The 26,046-nt window shown below is 38.9% G+C and overlaps 1 protein-coding gene across 3 annotated transcripts in view; it reads left to right on the top strand.

Moving 5' to 3' along the window:
- The window catches only part of LRP8 (LDL receptor related protein 8), a 246,887-nt gene that overhangs the window by 164,951 nt on the left and 55,890 nt on the right, over positions 1-26,046 (top strand). For 2 of the 3 annotated variants that reach the window (XM_042464974.1, XM_042464973.1), the window contains exon 4: positions 24,087-24,215. The exons of the other annotated variant lie outside the window; for it this stretch is intronic. In XM_042464974.1, the coding sequence (XP_042320908.1) occupies positions 24,087-24,215 (129 nt within the window). The remainder of the gene's footprint in view (positions 1-24,086; positions 24,216-26,046) is intronic. 3 annotated transcript variants of the gene reach the window in all.

Raw genomic sequence — 26,046 nt, 5'->3', positions numbered from 1 at the left:
CCTTTACCATAGGCAAACATTTCAGTCTCTTAGTCATGGAGTGCATGATGCTCTTTGGGGGGTGGAGGGAACAGACATTTAGAAAATTATCATGTTAGGATGAACACTAAGATAGATATCTTCTGGAGTCATCCAGCTTTGTGTGTGAAAGGGATTTATTTACAGGGAAACATTTACCATTTAGTCTTTCAGTTGTCATTTTTCTTTGTTTTAAATATTATGATGTAGGTGGGTCATCATAATATAGCACCAGAGTAGCACCAGAGCTTTCTGACAGAGAAGGCTTAATGTCACACAAAACTAGTTTCCAGAATTCCCCAGCACTGAGCCAGGGCAGTTAAAGTGGTCTCAAACTAGATTATTTCTACAGTGTGTTTTGGATTATTGTGTAACTAAATTTAATGTTGTACATGCCTCTGTATTTCCTGTTTGCTTCAGATCTTTTTTATACTTTCTTAAGTCAAATACTATAAAGAAGCTGGCATGCAAACGCTTGCATTATTACGTTAATGTATTTATACAGTTAATGAACAAGGGCAGCAATAAAAGCTTGATGGTATCATTTTTATGGTTATAATGAATCTTGCACCTATTTGAAGTGAAAATGACAGGAGATATGAGGGTACTGATAAGCACTTAGTATATTGTCCTATAAAAATTTATAATAAAAGCAGAAGAGGCTCTACATTATACTGAGCAAAGTTTTAGTCACCAGATTATTTTTTCCTACAGTCTGCTTTTATATAAGGATGGAAATCATGACAATGTTAATATAAAGTGTCCCCAGAAAACATTTGCATGCTTTATTTCATCAGTATATGAGGAGCTTGGGAGTGTAAAGATCTGATATAACTGGGGTTTACACTTTTTTTTTAATCAATTACATATTTGGCAACAAGTACACATTGATAGTGTATACAAGAGCAATAAGTAGCAGGATAAAAAAGATTAAGTGGTTGTTTTTTTCTAGGATACTAAAAATAAGAAACATGTGGCCAATGACATGTTGGCATTAGTGGTACTCAACCAACAGCCAAGTAAACTGTAATGGATGCGTCACCGCATAATAACAGGAGTCCATTACAGTCTGCGCACGGGACATGAATGGGAGAAGCATGCGGGGTGTGATAATCTTTCCCCTGATCGTGCTATTGCCATGATTTAATGATGTTTTAATGACACTTGCCTCCTTGGTGTGAAAGAGCCCAAAGGGGAAATGGAAGTCCATGAGGTGAATTGCTCTTGCTATATCTGCAAGGAAATATGATTAGGGGAGAATATTTTCCCTTAGCTGAGATAGAATGTAAAATAAGCCTCTTCTCTCCATGCCTATGCCTCAGTGATATAAATGTGTGGCATTGCTTGTATACTGAAGTTCCTGAGTTTCGGTATGTCATAACACAATAGTAAGCGAGGCTATAATTGCCAGTCCTCCACATTAGATCGCTTAAATAGCACTGTTCTAGAGTAAAAGAATGCTGTAGATCTGGGAATGACTTCCACTACCGATGGAACCTTTTAATAAGGATTACTTCTCAAAAGAAATACTGATGCGCTTCCACTAGTTTAACTGAATCTCTTTATTGTTGTTATGTGCCTTCAAGTCAACTCTTGACTTATGGTGATCCTCTCATAGGATTTGATCAGCAAGATTTATTTCTTTTGGAGACAATTTGGTTTGCCTAAAATCACCCAGTGGATTTCCATAGCTAAGCAGGGATTCAAACTCCAATCTCCCAGAGTCCTAGTACAACACTCAGATCACTACACCAAACTGGATCTTTACACAACCTAAAATCTGTTTTACTGAGGTCCTTCTTCCAGGGGCTCATCCCTTCAGGCCAGTCCTGGAGCAGGGAAGCATTTGCTATTTCCTTGAGAAAACCTTTCAATGAGGACTTTCTTTTAAAACATAATCAGATGCTTCAAAAATTTAAAGAGATGTTTATTGGGGGAGGTCAGAGAAAGAGAAGAAACATGGGAATGAAACAAACATCCACACATAATATCAAATAAATTGGTAAACTCAATCTAACATAGTTATGTTATCTACTTCAGCAGAGTCTTGGGGTTCAGAGCTGTAGAGGATGGTCTGGGAGAGCTTGACCTCCAGTTAGTGTGATCAGGGAGATATGAAGCTGTACTTTTATGGGATTCTAACTTCTGTAAAAACAGATTCTTAGGAGAGACAGATTGTTGTTTTGCCCAGTGTCATCCCCTTGATTCCTGATTTTAGTAAATTAGCCAAGTAGAAGTTAATAATGTTCAATTTCATTACTCCATGATTGTCATGTAACAGAGCTCAGGTTTTGACCGGGTAACAAAAAGATGAGATGGGCTTGTTTGAGTGTCTTGACTTTGTACCAATTTGCCGGGCACTCTAGAACTTGAGGTTTCTCAGAGATATGGTGATTAATTGATATAGAATTGAATTTAGACTCAGTCATAGGCAGAGTAGGACTTATTAAAAACAGAGGTTTTAAGCTTGGCATGATTAGATGTGGTTACTTATATTGATTCCAGTGACTCTGTGCTAGCTATTACAAAGTATAGACTCAACCTTGTGTTTTCACATACCCTAGATTTTACATTTTGTTGGCAAATTTGAGGATTCCATAAAGGAAAGAACGGGAGTTGATAATTCTCAGTCTATGAAACTGGGTGTGGAAATAAAAGCTTTGGAGTTCCTGTAATATGGCAATGTTAGTAGCATAATAGCTACATCTACTTTTTGTTCTAACAACATGTTAATTTATCCATTAAAAGCAATGCAGTGTGAAATTTACAAAAGAAATGTTTGAATTTTTTTTAAAAGAATCCATAATAAAAATCTTTGTGTGTGTGTACTCATTTAATTTTTTAAAAAGCATTCCTGGTGTATCTCATTTCAAACCAGCAATGTAAATAGGCTGTGTTAAAGGGATTACAGTAGACGTAGAACAGATTGCATCATTTTACTTTTATGCATTTGCTTTAATTTCACAATGTATAGAAAGGAGGCAAAAGTGTTGAATTAATGATGGACAAATTGAAATAAATAAATTGAATCAAATTGAAATAAGTACCAAAGAAACTGTATGTTATTTCTGTGGCATTTCAGTGGTGAGTTAAGCCAGATTGTTGGGTTTACATGCTACAATGTTGGAAAAACCAACAAACAGCCATTCTTTCTTTGTTTGTTTAGCCATTATCTCTTATGGCAGTGTGCATGCTGTCTCATTCGTGATAAGTCACAGTTCTCGTGTTCTCAAGAATTCTGGCTTATTGTAATGCCCATTGTGTTCCATCCACATGTGCCTTAAAGTGTGTGTCTCCTATAAATGGTGTTGGGAGAAGAAAGCCTTGTGTCTGTTGTTCTGCTGCTATATAGACTGTCTCGTGTAACACTCCAGAAGCACAAATAGCAACCCATAATATTCTGGATAATGGGTCTTAGATTTGGAACTCTGGTCCATTAAAACCAGCACAAGCCAACATATGGTGATTGCTATAGTTCTCATACAAAAGGCTTTCTGACTGCTCCCATATGGTCAGATTTAGGGCTGTTTTACATGCTATGTGGGAATAGTATTATTTATCCTGTAATTGTAAGAGTGGAAGTTTGCTCTCCAGTAATCAAGATGTTTTATTTAAAACTCCATGAGCTTTCACAGATAATAGAAAAAGTATGTGAATTGCCATCTCCCCCCCCCCAAGTATACTAAACAACCAAATACTACTTGCAATAAACTGATTTTTCAAGGATTTATGTATAGCTCTCCTTATGCTGTTGACTTCTAATAAGGAAGAATATATTTATAGACCTTTTGTATTATTTATTTAAAAAATGTCAGTTTCAGGAATGTTGGAGTTTGCAATGCAAATGCAAGTGAATCTAGGACTGAAATTCTAATTTTTTTTAGCTTATTACAGAAACCTGTTCAATTCCATCTATTTACTCCTGACACTTGAGGAACAAATTCTATAAAATGAGGAAAAGTCCAATTCTGAGTTCAAGGAGATAAACATTGGCACAATGGACCTTCAGGAAATGAGTGATTAATTAATCCTATCTGTATACAAAATGTACAGCAGGTAGAATAAATAGCTTCCTTTCAGGAACAAGCAAATCAACTCAAAAAAAGAAAACAGAGTTATATGGACCAATATTAGGATGCAAGGAGTGAAACCCCTCCAAGAAAATAAAGTGTTTCTCCATTACTAATCAAGGATCCATTCATACTGCACAGTTATGGCACTATTATTCCACTTTAGCTGCCATGGTTCCATCCTGTGTAATCATTGGGTTTGTAGTTTCTTAAGGTACTAGACTGCTTTGGATGGAAGTTCTAAATGCTCCTCCTTACACTGCAAATCTCAGGATTCCATAGGATGGAACCATGGCAGTTAAAGTGGAATAATAGTGTCATAAATACGTAATGTGAATGGACCCCTGATTTGAACACGTTATTTTTTTCTATTCTGTCCTGGAACCTAAGTGATGAAGAGAGAGATGAATGAGGTGATGTGTATGTTAGGGAACAGGGATATTATTGCTACATCCCTGGCTATGTCCTCTGATGGCATTGGCTTTTCTGAGTGAAAGCTTCCCCTCACCCATAATCAGCAATAGCAATAGGATTCTCTTGCTTTTCCAACTGCAAAAGAAAAAGCCATGCGGGGGAATATCCCCTGCTGTAAAGGGATTTGAGGAGTAAACATCCCCCCCTTGATGAGATCCATTGTTTCAAGTTCCTGTAGACAAGAAGAAAGAAAACACAGGAACAGTGGTTTTGTCCCCCAACCTAGTAGCTGTTAGTTATACCAAGAATTATATTGAGTGTTGTTGCTAATCGGTCACAATGCAAGCAGGTTTTGTCTATGCAAAAAAGCAGAGAAGGAAGACATACTGTTATCACATGTGTGTCTGAATTCAAATTCTAGCACAGAGCCACTGGAATCAATGTGATGCCGTGAGGTGCCAATGGTGCACTCGCGGTGTCATTAGCGCCGCGCGATGTGCAGACGCACAGTGTCTGTTACGTCAAGATGGCGGCGGCCGTGTGGAACGGCTGCCGCCATTTGTTACGGACAGAGTCCGTAACAGGAGTAGGGGCATCTGGAAGAGACGCCCCTTTTTTAAACTGGGAGGTCCTGAGGACCCACCATAGAGACATGGAGATTTGTTTGTGGAAATTCACTGCACTTGGGAAAAGAAGCACTGTTGGAACTAAGATTACTGCACATGTAATGTTTCACACAGCTGGATGTAAGATTTAACTGTGCATGATGCAATATTTGAAACTCTTTGTCTCAAATACTTGTTTAACATATGAATGTGTTTAGAAGCTGTTATACCCAGCAGGTTCTAAATGCTTATGCATAGCTTTCATATATATGGTAATGTATTTGGTATGCATTTACATTCACACAGACATAGTATATGGAACATTTTGTAACCATCATTGTAAACCAGATGGATGATCACCACAGAATGAAGCATGACATTTCAGGACCGTGGACAGCTCCCTATAAAAGTTGCAGTTTCGATTGCTGTATATGGACATCACTTTCAGCCCCAAATGCTGGTATTTCTTAATACATTGAGGACCATAGTGTGTGTTGTTCTACTCTCCTTCCTTTTATGTGTACATTTAGTTCACAAAAAGAACAACAATAATAAAAACATGGGTATAGACCAGAAATAAAATTGCCCAGGAGAGAAATTGAACCCATATATTCAGCATCGACGTATAATATAACTGTAATTTAGAATAAACATATTAACAGAAGCTTGTATATGGAATTTGCATGTGACTAATTATTTAAAATGATGTTAATATACATAATGGAAGTATACATTATGGAAGATTAGAAAAAGACTGCATTTCAGATTGTGTTCAATCAATTTTTAAAAGATAATTATATTGACATATACCAATATTTGTTTCCCTTTGTGTAGTAATGATACCATAATTGATATTCAAATTCATTTATTTACGGTCTTTGACCAAAGTATCCCAAAGTTATATAAACATTATCATTAAATATTATATAAACATTATCAATAAAAACATTCTTACATAAAACTTATAAAAATCAAATTGAAACCCAAATGTGCATGTAAACAAAGAGCATTGCACACCACCATAAATGAGACATAAAGGAAGCAATCCTTTAACATCTCATACCATAATTTACATATTTAATATGTATTGTAAAGATTTCCAATTTCTAATTCTTTAGAATAAAACATTTTCCTACAATCATATATGTATAGCAATAATGACATTTAGAATGTTACTGCATTATTAGGATAAACTTAATCCAAAGCAGCAGAAAGAATATATTTATTTTATAACTTTATACACTGCATTTCTGTAGATAACTCAAAATGATGTGCTATGAAAAGAGAAGTGTTATTTCATTGTACAACCTCTTTTCCAGTATGAGTTATTACTCATTTTCAAAATTATCAAATGTCTTGATTTTCTGTTAGTTATGGTTACCGCTGTCTCCCAGTCTTCTTCAGCTGGTGGTAGTTTGCTGCATGTTATTTTGCTATTTAATAGACTTACTAGTATCAAATATCACTGGAAAATAATCAGCAGTTGTTTTCCATCATGTGAATATGGATCGTTTTCCCATATAAATCTCAATCCATCAAGCAAATATCCAGCAATACACAGCATGTATGGATTATTTCAGCCTGCCATAGTTCTTTTAATATAAGTGGATCAAGATCTGTTGCAATCTCAATGAAGGGATAGAATATAAACGGGTACAGTATTATTATTTAAATGTGCTCTGGATGTTTCCTCTTTTGGCATGATAACTTTGATTAAAATAAGCTGCTTTAGGAGTGTAATGCATTTAGAGAGGATGCAGGAACATTTATACTTCAACCCAGCCTTCTTCTCTTTCTTTAACCTCATTTTGAGTGAATCACTTCACAATGTCTGTTGGACAAGGTAGGACAGATTGGAAGAGGGAACAAAAATAATTACAAGCACCCCTTTTTTGCCTTGCTAGATAGCTAACTAGTGCTGTGAGGGGTTCACTTACAAATATTATGAAGTGAAAGGGGAAATAATCCTGACTCATTAGCAAATTGAATGGTATGCAGAGGCACAAATATCCCAGCATACCCTGTAAATGAATCTCACCAGCTAAGCCAGACCCTACAAGTGTACAAGCAGGTTGCTTGATATGGGTATCATATTGTTACGTGCACATATTCAGCAGCAGATTTGTGGATGGAGGAGATGTCTCACTGTGCAGATCACTTTCTCTTGACCAAGGCAGTTGTTGTGTTTATGGGCAATCCACTAACAGGGCACCCTCAAACACTTCTCATCCCCCCTGAGAGCTGATTAAGATTAAAAGGAATCTTCTTTTTCATCACATCTTGTGTATGAGCAAAACATTGGGATTTGTAAACTGCTACTGCACTCAAGCATCTACCATTTATGACCAGCCTGGATGGCCAAAACAAAAACCTCTCCAAGCTCCCTTTCCCTGTCTGAGCAGGGATAGCCAGCATATCACAAAGAAAATAGAAAGAATGCTAGTTTAAGCACAACTGCTTGAAAACTCCATCAGGTTCAATCAGATAGCCGTGTCCAAACACCCTCCCACTCATGTCTGAAGCAGAAAAGGCTTGTGGGACAGTCACTGCTTTGGCATTGCTTGATGAAGCCTCCTTGGACAATGTAGCATTGCTAAATAATATCCAGCCTTCCCAACTTTGAAGTGGGGTGGCAACGGCAGGGATCGCTGACTTCCCAGGCCATCTCCACGCACTTTGGCATTTTCAAATGTGGGAGGCAGGCTGGCCGCCCTTCATGTTCACCAAAGGACAGTGCTATACTCATAATGGTGGTTACCTTTGTGGTTCACTGAGGGCCAGTGAAGTTTAGAAAACAGACAACCAAAAGGCTACATAGGTTTCTGTTTTGGGTCAGGTGTTAGAATGGAACTGAGGCTCTTAAGGACATATAAGCATTGGTGGGTTATCTTGGTAAAATACTGTTTTTAATTTTTATTAGCAATATTGATTTATTAGGAATATTGATTTATTGCTATTGGTTTTTATTATTAAGTTTGGGAAATAAACTGGCTCCTTTGTCACCACTTTTGTAAGACTAGAACGCTACCAGGGAAAGAGAAATTCAGAAGAGGCAGAAATTAGTTCTTCCATTGGGCTAAGTTCCCCTCCCCATTGAAATGAGAAATTGATGAAATGTGCAGCTAACATTCTTTAAAGGCCATAATTAATTGTTATATTTAGAAGTGGCTAAGCAGATATTAATTACAAACTCTGAAGCAGCTGTGTCATTGATGAACATCAAAACAATTGCAGCAAAGGAAGATTGTGCAATTAATTATATTAATATTCATGAAACATGGAACAGGTATGAACTGTTCATATCAGTTTTGGTAGGTCTGGATGTCTGACAATTCATTTGGGTATGTATATACCACCTATAATCCAGTGTGTATATCTTTTATTTGATTCAAATAGGCTAAAGACATTGACATACGTTACAAAACACTCCACCCTAATTCCAATCATGTTTGCTGCATCTATCTCCAGATGAAACATTTGCCACTACATATCTAGACAGTGTCATTGTGTTCAATCTAAAAATGCATTTTCACATACAGAATATACCTTTTATTGATGGAAACCCTGTTTTATAGTTTGTATAAGGGCATTTTATGGGAGGAGGGATGAAGGAATAATAATGCTTCATAAGAGCTTGATAAACAGAAGGACAAGAAATTCCACACTACCTGTTACACCTCTGCTGAAAATCTTGTATTTGCTCTTGTGAAAACATTTTTTAATTCTGACAACAGTATTATCATGCTCATTCAGTCAGTTTGGAAAATTTAGGAAAAATTACAGGGTTTCAGCAAATGATTCTCTTTCTCTTGACAGTCTCCCTCAGATAGAAAGACTCCTTTAATTGAGGGAAATCAGTCCATCAGCTATAGCCTTTCTCAGTGATTTAAGGTTTGAGGCCTGAAAATAGCTACTTTCAGCCCTTAAGATGTTGAATCTGCCCCTCCCATGATGTGTATCATTGGCCAGGCTGACTAGCACTGATTAGGAAAGAAGTTCACTGTCATCTGGAGGGTTCCCAACCCAGATGAAGTTGCTATCTCTGGGCAAGGTCTTGGCAGTACTGGGTGCAGGAAAGAGAGGATGACAATCCTTTTTCAGTAGCCACATGGAATGCTTTGCAGGAAGCACACAACCAAGGAAACTTGTGAAAGGAGAACAACAGGAAAATCTTTCTCCATAGATGCTAGTAGCCTGTGGAATTCCCTTCTGGAATGTCCCAACACATTTTGCTACCTGAGGCAGAGCAGCAAAGGCGTAGACCCATTGGTAGTCAAGTAAGTTGGCACCTAAGCTAGTAACCTCCATAGGCTCTTCTCCCTGGCTGTAAAAAAATAAGATAAAAATGAAATACTGCCAATCCAAAACTGCTACCTGCAATTGTGACCACCTCACTATCTCTAATTGTAGGTCCAGTCCTGTTGTCTTCCTGAGAATCTTAGGACATCTTCATTGCTTCATTTTTGACCAGTGTCAGTCTAGCAAACCAGCAATGAAAGACATTAATTTGGATCCATATGAGCAGTTTTTTGTCCTCCTTCTTGAGGACAAAGGAGTCCCAAAGTAATCTGTAGCAGTTCAAAAGGATTTAGTTGTAACATCTTTGTTCATATGAATCTGAGTGAAGTGATAGTAATGTAGTATTTGCAAGTTTAGGTACAGTGGACCCTTGTTATACGCTGGGGTTTGGTTCCAAGATCTGCCGTGTATAACAAAATCCTTGTATGCTCAAGTCCCATTAGATATAATGACATAGCAAAATGGTGTCCCTTATAAAAAATGGAAAATGAAGGTTTGATATTTGCAATTTATATTTTTGGGAACATTTTTAAACTGTGGATGCTTGAGTCCAAGTATAAAAAATCTGTGTATAAGAAGGGCCGATTGTATAATATTTTATTGAGTTTCTTAAATGTCAAGGCATTTGAGAATTTGAACATTGCACGTCTATGGTGTGGTGGATAAAGTGTTGAACTTGGATCAAGAGACCTTAGTTAAGATCTTTGCATAGGAATTGTATATGGTGACCTTGTGCCAGTAATTAACTCTGAAGTGAAGCTACTACCAAAGGTAGTTCTGGGGATAGAAATGGATACAGCTCCATCTATGCAGCCCTAATTTCTTATAAAAAGGGAGACGATGCAAATATGGTAAATGAGAAGTGTTCAGTGCAAGAGCTGACAAATGAAATCATGTATGCAGTTTGCAGAGATACCCTCAGGGTGGGAGGAAACTCCACTCATAGGAGTACCTGCAATTACCATATCAGTTATGATAATGTCATTTTTATGTTTGTTAAATGTTTTATCTACTAAGGGGCTTGTCTCTGTCCTCAAACCATCACTTAAGTCAATTAGTTGACTGAGGAATTCTTCAGCCCTTCTCCATGTGATACTTTCTTTGATCATTTGAGCTCCTCTAAGCCACATTCCCAATATACTTGACTTACTCAAAGGCATACTTCACTTAGGCAGCTCTTTGGCTTTAATAATTACCTCAAAGTATCCCAACTTTTCCTAAACAATTAAGTTCAGTCTTTAGTTCAAAGTCTACCTCAGGCTACCACTGTCTTGTTTTTTTAATTCCTTGAGTGATCCCCAAAGGCGGGTTTGACTGAGCACTTAAAAGCCTCAGAATGTGAAGCTCATGGGTCTAACTTTATAGAACAAAAGCAAGAAAATCCAGCATTAAACCTGCCAGAATGTAAAGGAAATGCCCAGGGGCAATGTTCTTTTGTGAGAGCATCAAGTATGACTGAAAATTTGAGCACATTCCTATAGTGGAACAGATGTGAAGGGGTCATGTAATTCTACTTTTTAAATGTGTTCTTGATTCTTTCTTTAATCAGTGGGTGCCTTTTTAATGCATTTAAAATCTGCCTTTCAGTGGAGTATGTAAAGCCATATTCTGAGTTTCAAACTTCATGCAAGTCAAGATGCGGCCTTTTCTGTGGAGTGGAGACCCTTTCCTGAAGCATTTGCACAGAACTTTTTTGCAACACCACATTTCAAATGAATTTCTTTTCTTCAGCACTCATACCCAACAGCTTTTAATAACACAAATTCAAAATTGTTTGGGTGGCAATATTTTATTTAGGTTTATTGTTCTTGTTGTTTTTTGCTTCAGTACTGTTTTAACGGAATTTATTGATTTCTGTCTCACTTCATATCTTACTTATTACATGTTGTGAGCTGTCTTGAAACCCTAACCTTGAAAAAGCAAAATGGGCATACTCTAGTTTAAACAATTGAATAAAAATAAATAAATAAATAAATCCATTTATATTGTGCACTTCAGCCACAAATATACATCCATGGGCTAATTTTTTAACAATTCACTTGTATTCTAGATTAATTAATACCGAGGAACATTAATTAATTAGTACTGATTAACCTTTGCCTTGGCCACTTACTATTCCCTCTAAATCCATAATTCCTGATGGGATTTTGCATCTCAGCAAATATTATGAGGAAGGAGCTTCTTTCTAAATGTGAAATTGCCCTAGCTAGCTGACATAGCTAATTATTCACTAAATTCCACTTTCCTCAGTTTCACATGGGACACATGAAGTCTGTGAAGCTTCCAATTTGTGTAAATCAAAGAGTGTCAAGTAAATTCAAAGCAATAAAAAAGTAATGAGCCTTTCAGCCACAGTACTCTGTAGAAAAATCCATGCCTGTGTTGGTTTTAAGTCTGCAAAGCCAGAAACAACTGAAACAACAGGAGAGTATCTGATTAACCTGACTGCTTATCCTAATCTGTGTACAGCTGTGGTACAGCTGTAGCTAAAATATTCAGCGTTAGAGAAGGAGGTTGTTTGAAATTACCTCCATGTGTGCTTTTGAATTGTAGAATTTTCTGCAAGTTCTACTTTTGACTCAGTTTTGTAGGAGCAAAGGGCTCTTTGAGGGCAAAACAAGAGAAGCCTGCTGCTTGAAGGAACTGTATGTATTCATCAGATTGCATACAAATGTCTGAACAGTAGGAAGAAGGTACAGTGGTACCCCGGGATACGAAATCACCGCGTTACGAAATTTCCGGGATACGAAAAAATTAGATAGGAAAAAACTGTTCCGGGTTACTTTTTTTTTTCGGCTTACGAAAAAATTTTGGTGCTTTTCGGCGCTTTTTCGCACGAAATCGCGGCTTTCAGCGCTAGCGGCTATGGCTTTTTCGGCTTGCGAAATCTTTCGGGTTACGAACGGCGCCGCGGAACGAATTATATTCGTAACCCGGGGTACCACTGTAATCTAAACTTGAAATTGCAGGTCTCTTGGTCAGAGCCTTGAAATGTTACTTTTGGGTACGCTTGTAAGATGAGTCACAAAAACATGGCCATGCTGGCTGGGAAATTCTGGAAGTTGTAGATCAAAAAGTTGTAACCAAAAATTTCCACTCTCTGTTGTTGGTCAAAGTTGGTCCTCCCTCCTTCTCCTCCTCCTCTTCCTCTTCTTGTTGTTTGTTTATTTAAGTGGAACAGGCATTTGGATTCAGATGCAGATTTCCAGTATTACAACAAGTGAGAGGGGCAGATGGAAGGCAATGGGGTGTTGATCGGCCATGTGTAGTTAGACATGCATGGCTTAATCTTTGAGACAAGCAAATGTGAGTTGGATGCCAGTATCTGGGGCATTTGTGTGTGGGAGGGTAGATTACAACTTGTTTGAATAGCAGACTTTAAAAATGAGATATTAATACAAAGAGAGAAGATTTTTAGTCCTAACAGACCGTAGGTTGCAATTTTCTCATCATCATGCTAATAAAATCAGGAGAAAGGTTTTCTGTTTATGTGAAGAAAATGTTTTGTGAATGGTAGGAAGTTGATTTTATTAATGCTTTGTTTTATTTGTAATCATCATCATGTAATCAAAACATATAACCTGTTTGTTATAGAGGGGCTCTGTTTCATAGAATCCTATACCAAATGCAAGTACAGTGGTACCCCGGGATACGAATGCGCCGCCTTACGAAATTTCCGGGTTACGAAAAAAATCCATTTAAAAAAACTGTTCCGGGTTACGAAGGTTTTTTCGGGTTATGAAAATTTTTTTGGTGCTTTTCGGCGCTATTTCACACGAAATCGCGGCTTTTCCCCATTAGCGCCTGTGGCTTTTTCGCCTTACGAAGTATTTCGGGTTACGAAAGCGGCGGCGGAACGAATTAATTTCGTAACCCGGGGTACCCCTGTACTGGGAACCAGGACTTCAGAAACAAATAAACTCTGCGCCTAGAAGCCTCTCTAATTCTGGATGTTTGAAATTTTTAAAATTGTTCCCAGTTGCGGGGAAAACTCCTTGTATATGCTCAGTGCACTCTTTATTTGTTGTTGTTGTGGAAAAGAAACAATAGCTTTAACATTAGAATGCTAGGAATGTTAAAACTGTAGCTTCTTTTCCATCATCTCATCTCTCCCGCAAGCCCCCCTCTCCCCAATTGTGCAGCTGTTTCAATGCTTCATTTGCCATAATTCAATACAACAAAAATTTGAAGGGAACATTGTGCGGTTAGGGATCATGGAGCTTGTAGTCATACTCCACAAAAATTGGAAAGGTTACTCATTGGACTACAACTCTAGAATGCTCCAGCAAGTGTGGCCACTCAGCATAGTCAAGTGACACATCCACTGGGTGTGTCTGTTTGGCTTCCACTGCTTCTTAATTCTTTTTGGATGGTAAGGATTTATAATGGCATGTGTAGCAGGGGGTAAGCAGAACAGCAATAGCAAGCACATTTCTATACCGCTTATCAGTGTACTTAAGTACTCCCTAAGCGGTTTACAGTGTGTAAGCTAATTGCTCCCAACAAGCTGGGTATTCATTTTAGCAACCTGTGAAAGGATGCCAGGCTGAGTCAACTCTGGAGCCCTGGGATCAAACTCAGAACCTTGTGGCTGTGAATGGCTGCAGCATAGGCATTTAACTACTGCTCCACCAGGGCTCCGTAAGAGAAGCTATAGGTTTGATGAAATGTGAGCCACAATTCAAGGTGGGACAAGCTTGTTGTCATTTGATACTTTGTTGTTAATTACCATCACATTGGCCTCAACTTATGGATGCACTGTGAATGAGAGACCTACAAGCCCCCCAGTTATTATTGCAAATTCAGGGCTGTGGCTTCCTTGATTGAGTCAACCCATAATGTAGTCTTCCTCTTTTCCTTCTGTCTTCCACTTTGCTAAGCATTATCTAGTCCAATGAATCATATAGCCTTAGTTTAGTCATTTCTAGGGAGAGACCAGGCTTGATTTGCTCCAGGACCCATTTATTTATACTTTTAACCAGGGGTAGGCAATCTTTTTGAGCCGGGGGCCGGGTTGCTGTCCCTCAGACAACTGGGGGGCCGAAGCCAAAAAATAAATAATTTAAAAAATTTAAAAAATTAAATATATAAATAAACCAGGACAAATGTAGGACAAAATTTTCAAATGGAAGACACTTTTTTTAAAAAAAATGGAGGACACGCGAAAAAATTTGCTGATTTTTAAAAAAATGTTAATATAAATGCATGTTTCTGAGGCTTCTATGACAATTGCCCCCCAAAGGGCCCCGGCGGCAATCAGCGGCAGGACCGGGCTGGGGCTGGTCCCAAGGCCTCGCCGGGCCACATCCGGCCCGCGGGCCGCAGGTTGCCTACCCCTGCTTTTAACAGTCCATGTCATCTGTAGAATTTACCTCCATCACCAAATTTTAAATGAATTGATTTTCTTCCTTCAACTTTCTTCACTTTCAAGCTTTCACAAACATACATAGATGCCGAAATTATCACTGGCCATTTAGCTGAGGTGGGCAAGTTTCATTTCTAAAATCTTTGGAATAATTGTCAGAGTAGACTAGAGCCTACGTTTCACAGAACTAAACTCTTAGTACTAAAGAACAGTTGACTTCACCTTTCAGGCTCATGAAGATAACATGCAAAGCATTTTCTCTTGGTCTGGGTACAGGCACACACAGGCCTGTGTAAAGCATCACTGAAATATTCTAGTAAAGGAATGGGAATCTGTGAACCCCCAGGTTTTGTTTGATTACATCCCCTATCATCTCTGACCATTGGCCATATTGACTAGGGCAACCTAGCCACTTGGTTCCCTATTAATATTCTAGAGTAGGGGTTCCCATACTTTGACTCACTGAGCCCTTATTTCTGTGGCAGAACCCCTAAGAGGCCTACCCAATGTCTTACAGGATAATGGTGTTTTTGAGTATATATAAGAATATATTCTTATTCTTTAATTTCATTCAATTTTTATTTCATTTTCCTGGAACACCTGGGAAGTGCAGGCAGAGCCCTAAGAGCTCCTTGTAGCACTGGTTGGAAACCATAGTTGGCATCGTGGTTTATCTTCCCCTGCACATAATTCTCTCAACGGGAAATACCTCAGACTTTCCTGCTCAGTTCTTCTTCCATCACTGCAGTTGTGATATAAGAAGGATTTTCCTCCTGGATTTATTCCAAGCAAGCTATACTTAGTCTTTTCTTCTTTCTTCTTTATTTTGTATTTTTCTGTTTTTCTATTTTGCATGTTTTGCTTTCTCCTCAGTCAGTTTCAGAAATGAAATATTAAGTTGCAAGTAGATCCAGAACTCAGGGTCTGCAGGATGGCTGTTTTCTTTACTCAGACTGTGAAGATTCGGCTGTTGTTCCTTGCTTATTGAACCAGCTGCAACTCTGAAGTTTGCTGATGCGCTCACTTCTTTCTCCACAGCAATTAAGGGAAATGTTCATCCTAGCCATATGGATCTGGACTTTAGAAATAAAACAGGGTCTTTCATGAGAGTCCCCAAACAGCAATTTGCCTCACAATAGCCTCTCTCATTTTTGAGTCTTGCGGGTTCATAGGCTGGCAGGAAAGACTGCAGTGGTTTTCAGAATGGCCCTCTTACATCTGCACATGTTTGCTGTTCAATAAAGCCTGGATTCTAAGTACCTCATTCTTTTTTTAACCCTCAGACCCAGGAACAGATGGTGATACCCATATCTCTCCTTCTGTATGTCTTCCTTCATCCTCCAGGTGTGTTAAAAATCCTAGCATCCCCAGCCAGTATAGATCCCCTTTTTCCTGTTTAGCCTCATGTATAGTAGCTCCATTGCTAATAGATATTATCTACTTTTAAAGGCTGTTTTTGTAGAGATAATTTTTTTCCACCACAAATATCAGTTACTAGAGACCTGCTTATCTGACCTATATAATTGATTGCAAAAATAGGTTAATTTATAATGACTTGGTTGTATTTCCTGAAAGGAATCCCTATCACCATTCTGTCCTCTTGCTATAAACCCTAAATGATTTGGGGCCAATATACCTGAAATATTGTCTCCTCCCATATAAGCCTGCCAGAAATTTGAGTGTCCCACTCACAACACGTCATGAAGTTAAGTTGGTGGGAATATATAACAGGGCTTTTCCTTTGGCAGTGCCTCAATTATGGAACTCCCTACCTAAGGAATATAAACTGACCACATCTCTTTTAAGCATCCAGAAGGCAGCCAAAACACTATTGTTTCACATAGCATTCAGTGTTTGAAATTGCCATTTTAACTGTTTCAAAGCTGGATTCTAAATTTGTTTTTCGACTGCTTTTAGGACTTTTAAAAGAGTATTTTAATGTGTATTTAAAATATTTTTATCTTAGTATTGTTTGAATTGGTTTTGATTTGTTCATCACCGCAGGAGCCCAGGTGGGCTAGAAGGTAATAAGAAATACATTAAATAAATAAAGGTCCAAAACACACTGCAGAAATAATCCAGTTTGAGACCACTTTAACTGTCGCAGCTCAATGCTAGGAAATTCTGGGAACTGTAGTTATGTGAGACATTTAGCCTCCTCTGTCAGAGAGAAACTATAATTCCCAGGATTCTCTAGCACTGAGCCAGGGCTGTTAAAGTGGTCTCAAACTGGATTATTTCTGCATTGTGTTTTGGACTAAAGTGTAGTATCTCAGTGTTTAGCATTAACTCTGGGGTATTAAATGCCTGTTTATTTACTTTTTATCTCACAAGATGATAATTATGTGGGTTAACCTTCACAAAAGCAACGCAAGTGCTGATCTACCTCTATGTTCAAGGAGTGACAATCAAAATAAAGAAGTTTTAGTTAAACTCCATAGTCAAGGAGAAGAGGTCTAGGAAAAATGGTCTGTAATCTAGTTGACCAAAGAATGCAATTTTGCCAACAAAATCGCAAGACTTTTATATCTGTGAGAGAGCTGTACTTCTCGTGCAAACAAAATAAGCTCAAGTGAATCCTTTTCTGTTCTCCTGGGAACCTTAGGAAATAACCGCTATCAAACAAAATCTCTTAGTGGGAGCTAATATTAATCATCCTTCAAAGGTATGATCCTGTTAATAATGCTACAATATTTTGATGTTAAAGTTTTACTCTTGATGTTGAGTATTTTTCCTACATCTTTGGCTTCTTCAGTAGTAGTTTGCAATTAAAACCATAGGTTAATTATGTGAATCTGCATATACAATTTTCATCAGTCTTTTAAATTAAACTCCCTGGACATAGTTGTCCACCGATGTTTCAGATACATATGTAGTTCTTGACTCCTATAGCAGGTATTTTTTTGTAAGCAGCGTTGCCAATTTAATTTAATTTCTTTCCGAGGGTTTTGACTGAATATTTCAGTAAATATTGGGGCATTCTGGGGCTTTTAGATTTTGGTAAAACATTCCGGGGAATATCTTCGAGGCTTGTTGGCAACACTATTTGCAAGTACCTATGCCTTTCACATTTCTCAAAAGTAACTAAGTAATTCCTTTAACTCACTGAGGCTGGCATACTTTGGCCACATCGTGAGAAGACAGGACTCACTAGAAAAGATGATAATGCTTGGTAAACTGGAAGGAAGTAGAAAAAAAGGGGAAGGCTGTATTCCAGATGGATACTCAATCAGGGAAGCCATAGCCTTGAGTGGCCTGTGCAGGGATGCTACATGAGGTGCCAGAAATATACCAGGAGTAATTAACAGCTTCTCTCTTAACATTTTGCAGCCATAGATCATTTGCAATGGATTGGCTCCAATTGCTCTTCATGTCCATTGAAGTTAAAGTTAGATCTATTGAAGGATTTTTGATTTCAGCTGGAAGTAGAAGTAACAATTCAACCTACAATTTCCAGATTATAACCTCTTTAAAATGGTATTATTTATCAAGATATTAATGTTTATTGTCTAATTATAGACTAAGGTCTTGGGTTGTAGTAACGCTAAGCCAGCCTCCACAACTACATAACTGGACCCCACTAGCATGCCACTTTTAAATATTTTTCTAGATGAGAGGTGAGAACTGTGTGACCCTCTAGATGTGGTAGGACTACAACTCCCAGCATTCTTAGGCAATAGTGAAAATGCCAGGAGTTGCAATCCAACACCATCTGGATGTCTGCATGATTCCCAACCCTGGTCTAGGATGCTACCACAGGAAAATAGCTGCTTTCATGTGCTAATCCTTGGTTTGGGGTGGGGGGAGATTAAGAATAGAGAATCATAACATGGTAGTGGTGTGAAAGGGGACCTCATAGTTTCAAGATGAGATACATTTCCACAAAAATGGGCCTTTTTTCACACTCCCGGATGCTGTCTAGCCTACTATTGAAAAGAGCTATAGGTTTCCCACAAAAAAGAAGTTGTTGAATTCTGTTTTGTGCATGCTCACAGAGTACCTGTATGGTGAGAACCTGACAAATGGTCTTGTGAAAGCAAATCCATTCTGTTATCTCTCCTTTTCCTTGAATATACATAATGTCCCACGCCTGAAAAGCTCAGCAGCAGCACAAGAGGAAGCCAAGCAGTGGGGCGCCAGTTAGGCTCTACGGTTTCTGTGAAAGAATTTGTAGTGTTGGTGTGTTAAGGAAACAAGAAGAATGAATGGGCCATTGGCTGTGGCAAGTCAATGGAACCGTCTTGTCGTCTTCACTCTTGCCTCTGTATAAATAAAGCATTGTTGTCCATCCTTGGCATTTGTGTTTCATTGTGATAAATTGGTCTTGATGTGTTTGACATTTTTAACCAAGTCTTTTTAATGGGCTGTTTTCAGAAAAGTTCAGCTTCCCCATATTTTGTACCAATGCAAACCTTGACAGCAATCACTGTCAACATATCAGCCGCAACCTCTTTTTCTTCCCAGCAGAAAACACATTTTGAACATGAAATAACATATTTTGGACACACAACCACAAAAGCCTGAAAGTTATGGAAACAAGTAAGCAGAGATTATCTACACCTGCTACTTCTTTTTTATGGCACTCTTTTGTTGCACAAGAAGTTGATGTGAAATTAAGCAATGCAAGACACTATTGGCTGCTTTGCTAACACTTTTTCATTAATTCATAAATTGCTGAAGTTTCTGTCCTTCACTATGAATTTTACAGTGTAACAACTAGACTTAAAAGCCTAGGTATTCAGTGTTTATTCTCTGCTCATCCATGGAAATCCTCTGGGTGACCTTAGGCAAGTCACACACTCTCAGCCTCAGAAAACCCCATGATAGGTTTGCCTTATGGTGTCCTTAAGTCAGAAACAACTTGAAGGCACACAACAGCAGAACTTCCCCTTATTGAATTAACTGCTCCAATTTACTGTTTAAAACACATCTAATTAATGAGATGATGAACATATTTTCTGAAAGAACAAAACCAGGAGAGCATCCAATAAAATCCAGAAAAAAGAACAGAGACATGTCTCAAAATAATGGAACATGGTCCTTGTTAGCTAAAAAGCCCAGAGAGTTTCCCTTACTTAAACTGTTGAGAGACCTTCACTGTTTGCCAGAGTTTATTCTGTCCAGGACTGTGGCCAGCACTCACAGACACATGCCGATAAGAATGGCTTAGCCCGACAAGTGGAAGCAAAACACAGACCTTGCAAGGAGTAAGTGTGAGAGCAGTCTGAGAAGTCAAGCCGAGGTCAGGATACCAGAAGACAAAGCAACCCGAAAGCCAAGCCGAAATCAGGATACTGGGAGTCAGAGTGGTCAAAGCAGTCCGAGGTCAAAGCAGCAAGAAGATAACGGGTCCAGTCCGAGGTCAAAGCAACAAGGAATCAAGATACAAGAAGCCAGCACTAGCAGCAATCACACTAAGGGATCATGCAATAAACTCTGGCAAACAGTGAAGGTCTCTCAACAGTTTAAGTAAGGGAAACTCTCCCCCATGCCACCTGAGGCTGGTTGGCTGATTGCCTCTCTGCAGTCCTCTTGGATCTGCGCCTGCAAGCACTCTCAGCCCTTCTCTCTTTGAACGTAGGCACCTCCAGGCAAGCTTCCTCCCCAGAGTCACCACTAGGCTGTTGCACCATAAGAGGCCCCTCTCTAGCACTAGGACCTGGTTGGGCCTCCTCCTCTGGGGCTAGGAGAGCATAGCTGGGACCTGGCAGAGCAGGATTGCCACCTGGTGTAGCCTCAATCAGCTCTTGCTCTGGAGGAGGCTCATCCTCATCCTCAGAGAGCTGATCTTGGCTGGCCATGACACCTGCGCGGCCTGGGGGCGGGGCAGAGGAGGCGGAGGAGAAGGAGGTGGGTGGCGCTGGGAGGGCGGCGCGGGGCTTCCCCTTTGCCTCCTCTGCCCCAGGCCGTGCGGCCCTCCTCTTCCTCCCCACCTTACTTTTCTCTCCAAAAAGAAGTTCATAGCAGGTAATATCATTATACAAGAGGAAATAGAATAAGATCAAATCAGTATTTGAAAAGACATCATCACACACTTCCATTCTACCCCCCTCAGAAGATGCCAGCCATAGATGCAGATGGAACGGCAGGAATAAATTCTTCCAGAACACATCATGCAGTTTTTTTTCTAACAGTAACATTGCTACAATAAACCAGTAAACAAACTTCTAAACTTAAACATGAAGGGCCTGCCCCTTCAGCAATGAATCACTCTCTTCCCAGAGCCTTCTGAGAAGTGAAAAGACATCTTTCAGCCCTACCACTGTCTTGCTTTTGAGAGATGGCTACAAAATTAAGTTTGATCGTATCCTTGGATGTAGTCTGGAATATGTGATCTTTAAGAGCCCTACATGTGCTTCTTGCTTTATTATGTGTGACAGGAGCAACTGTTCTTCTGCTCCCTCTCATAGTTTTTGTCTGAACAGAAATAAAGTCTATCCCCTTTACTAGCTTAATTTCTGACAGTATCCCATCCACAGTGATTTAATCTTTCTTTTCTAGCCTGAATAAAATGTTTTATTTTAATGGTTATTCCTGGTAGCCCTTCATATCCTCATTAGAGGGCATGATAACTAGAAAGAAATCAGTGTGGTGAAGGTAAAGTTGTGTTGATTGCTTTCAAATAGGAAGCCCACCAATAAAATTTTATAGCAGGCAACTTTAGTTCACTCTGTTGTGTTATGGCAGCAAAGGCTGGAGGTACAGTGGAGAGAAAAAAATTCTTCAGCATATTGTTGAAATCTGTAGTTCATTCTGAATTTTAGTGAGGGGCTGACATCAGTTCCTTTTTATGTGTTAATATCAGGCCTGTGGTACATTTTGGGAAGAGAAGAAATGCCTACGGGGGTCTGCTGAAAGTTGGCAAATGCTGAGTGTTAGGGAGCAATAGCAAGGTAACCTCTAAAGAAAACCTGCTGCCTTCAAGTGTGTGTGTGGGGGGGTACAGACATACCTACAGTGTTGAAATAAAGTTCTGCTACCAGTGCATTCCACCTCTGTGCAAGCAAGGAGGAGATGCACCACATTCTTTGTCTTGGGCAGTGAAGTGTTTGGGTCAATCCAACTCGGCATGTACTTTAGCTTTTCAGCATCAGTGCTATGTGCCAAAATTTGGTGAACAAATTTAATTTGTGTAGACAACAGCTCTTAATTCTCAAGCCAACATTCGGGTTGTAGTCCAAAAAAGTAACCTTTCTGAGCTCTGCTTGGGTCAGCATTACCATGTTTAAAAATGGTCACAAAACCATTCTTAGGTTGCGTAGTAAAGGAGTAAAGGCATTAGATCTTGGATAACAGGCCCAAGAGGAAATATGTCCACAAACATCAACCTTGGCTTTTTACATTGGTACTCACAAGAACTAGGACGTTGGGTGGGGAATACTTATTATTATTATTATTATTATTATTATTATTATTAACCTTTATTTATGAAGCGCTGTAAATTTAGACAGCGCTGTACATGCAATCTTTTTAGTTAGACGGTTCCCTGCCCTCAGGCTTACAATCTAAAAAGACATGACACAGAAGGAGAAGGGAGTGGTGGAGGGAAAGGGTAAGAGGTCCAGCAGTTCCTCTCTACCTCCGAGGCCTGGACCAAGGCAGATTGACTGGAGGGAGGGCTTGGCTTCAAAATGGAAGGTTAATCTTCATCCAGGGAAAATACATACTCTCAAGTAGGATAATACATATACAATACATAGCAATACAGGAAATGGTTCGATAAACAGGCAACAAAAGAACATCAGCTAGTAAGCGACAATTATGCAATGCCTGGGAAGGCTTCTCTGAACAGGATGGTTTTCAACTCCGTTTTGAAGCTAGTTAAAGAAGTGATGTCTCTTGCTTGTGGGGGAAGAAGGTTCCAGGAGTGAGGGGCAGCAAGTAAAAAGGGGCGAATCCGGGATGGGGCAGAGGAAATCCTGGGCTGAGACAGGGACCCTTGACTACCAGAACGGAGGGCCCGAGTGGGAAGGTGAGGAGAAAGAAGGTCTGATAAGTAAGGAGGGGCCAGTCCATGGAGGGCTTTGAATGTCGACAGCAGGAGCTTATACTGAATGCGGAAAGGGAGGGAGCCAGTGAAGGGATGCCAACACAGGAGAGATGTGGTCAGAGCGGTGGGTGGAAGTGATAATGCATGCAGCTGAATGCTGGACAGAGATTAAAGGATGGAGGTGAGAAAGAGGAAGCCCAGCCAGGAGGACGTTACAGTAATCCAGTCGTGAGATCACTAGGGCATGGACTAGGATCTTGGCAGTAGAGGCGGAGAGATATGGTTGGATTTTGGCAATATTGTACAAAAAGAATCTACAAGCCTTGGCTGTGGTCTGGATCTGAGGGATACACGACAGAGAAGAGTCAAAGATAAAACCAAGACTGCAGGCTTGCTGGACTGGTTGAATAGAAATGTTGTCCAGAGAGACAGAAAAGGAGTGTTGAAGGATGGGCTTAGGAGGAAAGACAAGAAGACCTTTTAATACCTTGATTCCTATATCAGACCAAGCAGCTTATGTCTTATTCTATTTGTGCAGCATTTAAAGGGTGCTTTAATTTCTCCCACAGTCAAGAGAGGAATAATAACTCTGTGAAATTTTCCACCTGCATCATTTTTACATTCATAGTTACAGTAACTTTTAGAGCAGCTTTGTGGGTTGTCTGTAGCTTATACTACTATTGTAACTCAAGAGTACTCCAGTGATACAATCCTATTGCAAAAGAAAATCAGGAGTAGACTCTTTATGGTTGTTTTGGAGATCTACTAGTCATTTTCCTTTCTTGTTGCTGTTACTTTATCTAAACTGCTTAGGATTATACATCTTAACTCTCTCTCTAGCAGTATGTACACCAATGAGTTGAGTTGCATTTTTTCTGTTTTACAACTACTTCCATTTCCATATACTGTAAAATACTGTACTGGAGTTTTCTGATTATTCAGCCTGCTGGGCTTTGAAAGGAGCTCTCCTTTGTAGCTCCCTTATTGTGCTCTACATAGCAAAAATATAGAGCAAGCCAATAAACACCCAGAAGTGTGCCAGTGAAATTATTTTGCATAATATCTGGGTGACATTTATCCATTCTGGAAAGCAAAATTATAGGAAGCACATAGTATGAAGCTTTCAGACCTTTGTGTGGAAAATTCTTTTTGTTCTTAAAGCAAAACCACCCATTATGCTGGCATGTGTTTCTGTCTGAAAAAAGGCAAAAACTGGATATGGTATATGAATATGTGGTGCACTCTTGAAATGGCAGGTTTTATATGCATCTCTCATTTTTTTAAAAAATAAATGTAGTTGTTGAGTATGTGTTTTTTCCCCCTAGCCAAACAAGTATGTCTAGCTGAAAAAATCAGCTGTGGAGACTCCAGCAACAAATGTATTCCTTCCTCATGGAGATGTGATGGAGAAAAAGACTGTGAAAGTGGAGTTGACGAGGCTGGCTGCACTAATAGTGAGTCTAAATAATACACCTTTCATACCCATGCTGCTGTTCATATTCTCAGTGCACCTAACCCCAAATTATCCTTCTGCCCTTTTCTCTCTAGCCTAGCTGTTCTGGGTAAATGCACTTCTACTGCATTATGCAACAGAACAGAATCTTGAGCTCCACAAATCAAAAATTGAGTTGTAGAATATCTCATACTAACATTGGATAGAAAGATACACTGATTCCACAGGCCCTTGTCTGTTGCATAAATGTGTTGAAAGCCACCATTGGCTGATAATCCACTTGATTAAGTATTCAGGCTGGAGTGTATGTGTAGTTTAATATATATGTATGTGTATGTATATGTGTGTGTGTGTGTGTGTGTGTGTGTGTGTATATATATATATATGAATATAATGTATGTGTTGTTTTTGTTCCTAATTTTTGTATGTCTACATTACTGTAAAAGGCCTTGGATTATTAATTTTTTAAAAGAAGAAGACATTTAATAAATTGTAAACCATGATGAGAAAAGTACAGTAACATTAAAATCCACAAAACACGGACCTTTTACAGCGCCAACCAAAATGCACAAAATACTTTCGAAGCTCCACTGGCTTCTTAATCAGGCAAAGCCCGGTGTTAAAAATAATACAGGGAAAAGAAAAATATGACAGTAAAGAAAAATATAACAATGTTAATGTCACATGCCTTCATTTTGTCAAGATGTTATTGTTGTTCTCGGATAAGATGGCATGATGGGATATCAATGCAGGCAGAGGCCATTCCTATTGCCCATGTGGGCTCTAGAAAACAGAGTGTTAAAGTCCAGGAAATAAAATATTAAACTCCAGTAGCAACACAAAAAAATGCCTTCTTTGAAATCCGTGCTGCCTCTGATGATGAGTAAGTAACCATAGGGTTGAAAGATTGCTTTTCTTTTCATTTTGGACTGTTGGAGTTTCTCTTTCTCCAAAATGGAATACAGTTGTCAGATTAAGTTGTTTTTCTCTGGGTGAACATGGACATGTCTCTTCTGTTTTCAAGACTTCTAAATTTCAAAGGCTTGGTTTTAATCCTTTCTGTTATCCAAATCTGATAAAATCCCTCTAATCTTATCTACAGAGACTTTCTAAGTATCTCCATTTCATTTCTGTTCAGAATCTTTTCCATCTTTTTTCTCTTATCTTTGCTGTTTTCTCATTTCCAATATGAACGACAGGGAGACATGTTACCTCTCTATTTATTCTTTTTCAGCTTACTAGGTGGGGGAGAGGCTTCCTTTTCTTGCCTTTCCTCCTTTCCTGCAGCTTCATTTGCAGCTATCAAGATCATCCTCTGAAATGTGAAAACAGCTGTATTTAAAAGCTATATAAACAGCACTACGTTTTGGGAAATAACACCCATGTCTTAGTTTCTTTGGAGCTTTAAGAAGTTTGTATCTTAGAGGATTTAACAAGATTGCTCTCTCCATTTCACCACAACAGAAATTTAAAACATAAATAGAAACAATACAACTGTAGTAACACCTTTCTATGCCACAGCAGTAGAATGCAAGGGTTTACTGAATAGGAAAATGAATTTCATTTGGAAAGACTGAAAATTTCTGTGTGGGAGTGTTCTTTTGTGCACAGCTTGCCTCATAACAGATATTAAGGGGGTTTCACTATATTTCTTTCAATGCTGTATGCGTCTGTACTAGCAACTGCCAAATTCCCTTTTTACTTATGGTTTTATAAGGTCTGCCTTCTATACTCTGGTAATCTATGAGCATGTATGTTGAATACTACTGTAATATTCCTATTATTGTAAGTACATATAAAAAGAAATGGGGGGCAGTGTGTGAACACATAGA

The sequence above is a fragment of the Sceloporus undulatus genome, chromosome 4 (assembly GCF_019175285.1).
Source record: "Sceloporus undulatus isolate JIND9_A2432 ecotype Alabama chromosome 4, SceUnd_v1.1, whole genome shotgun sequence".
NCBI classification, from domain to species: Eukaryota; Metazoa; Chordata; class Lepidosauria; order Squamata; family Phrynosomatidae; genus Sceloporus; species Sceloporus undulatus.
This window is presented reverse-complemented; position numbering and strand designations above follow the sequence as displayed.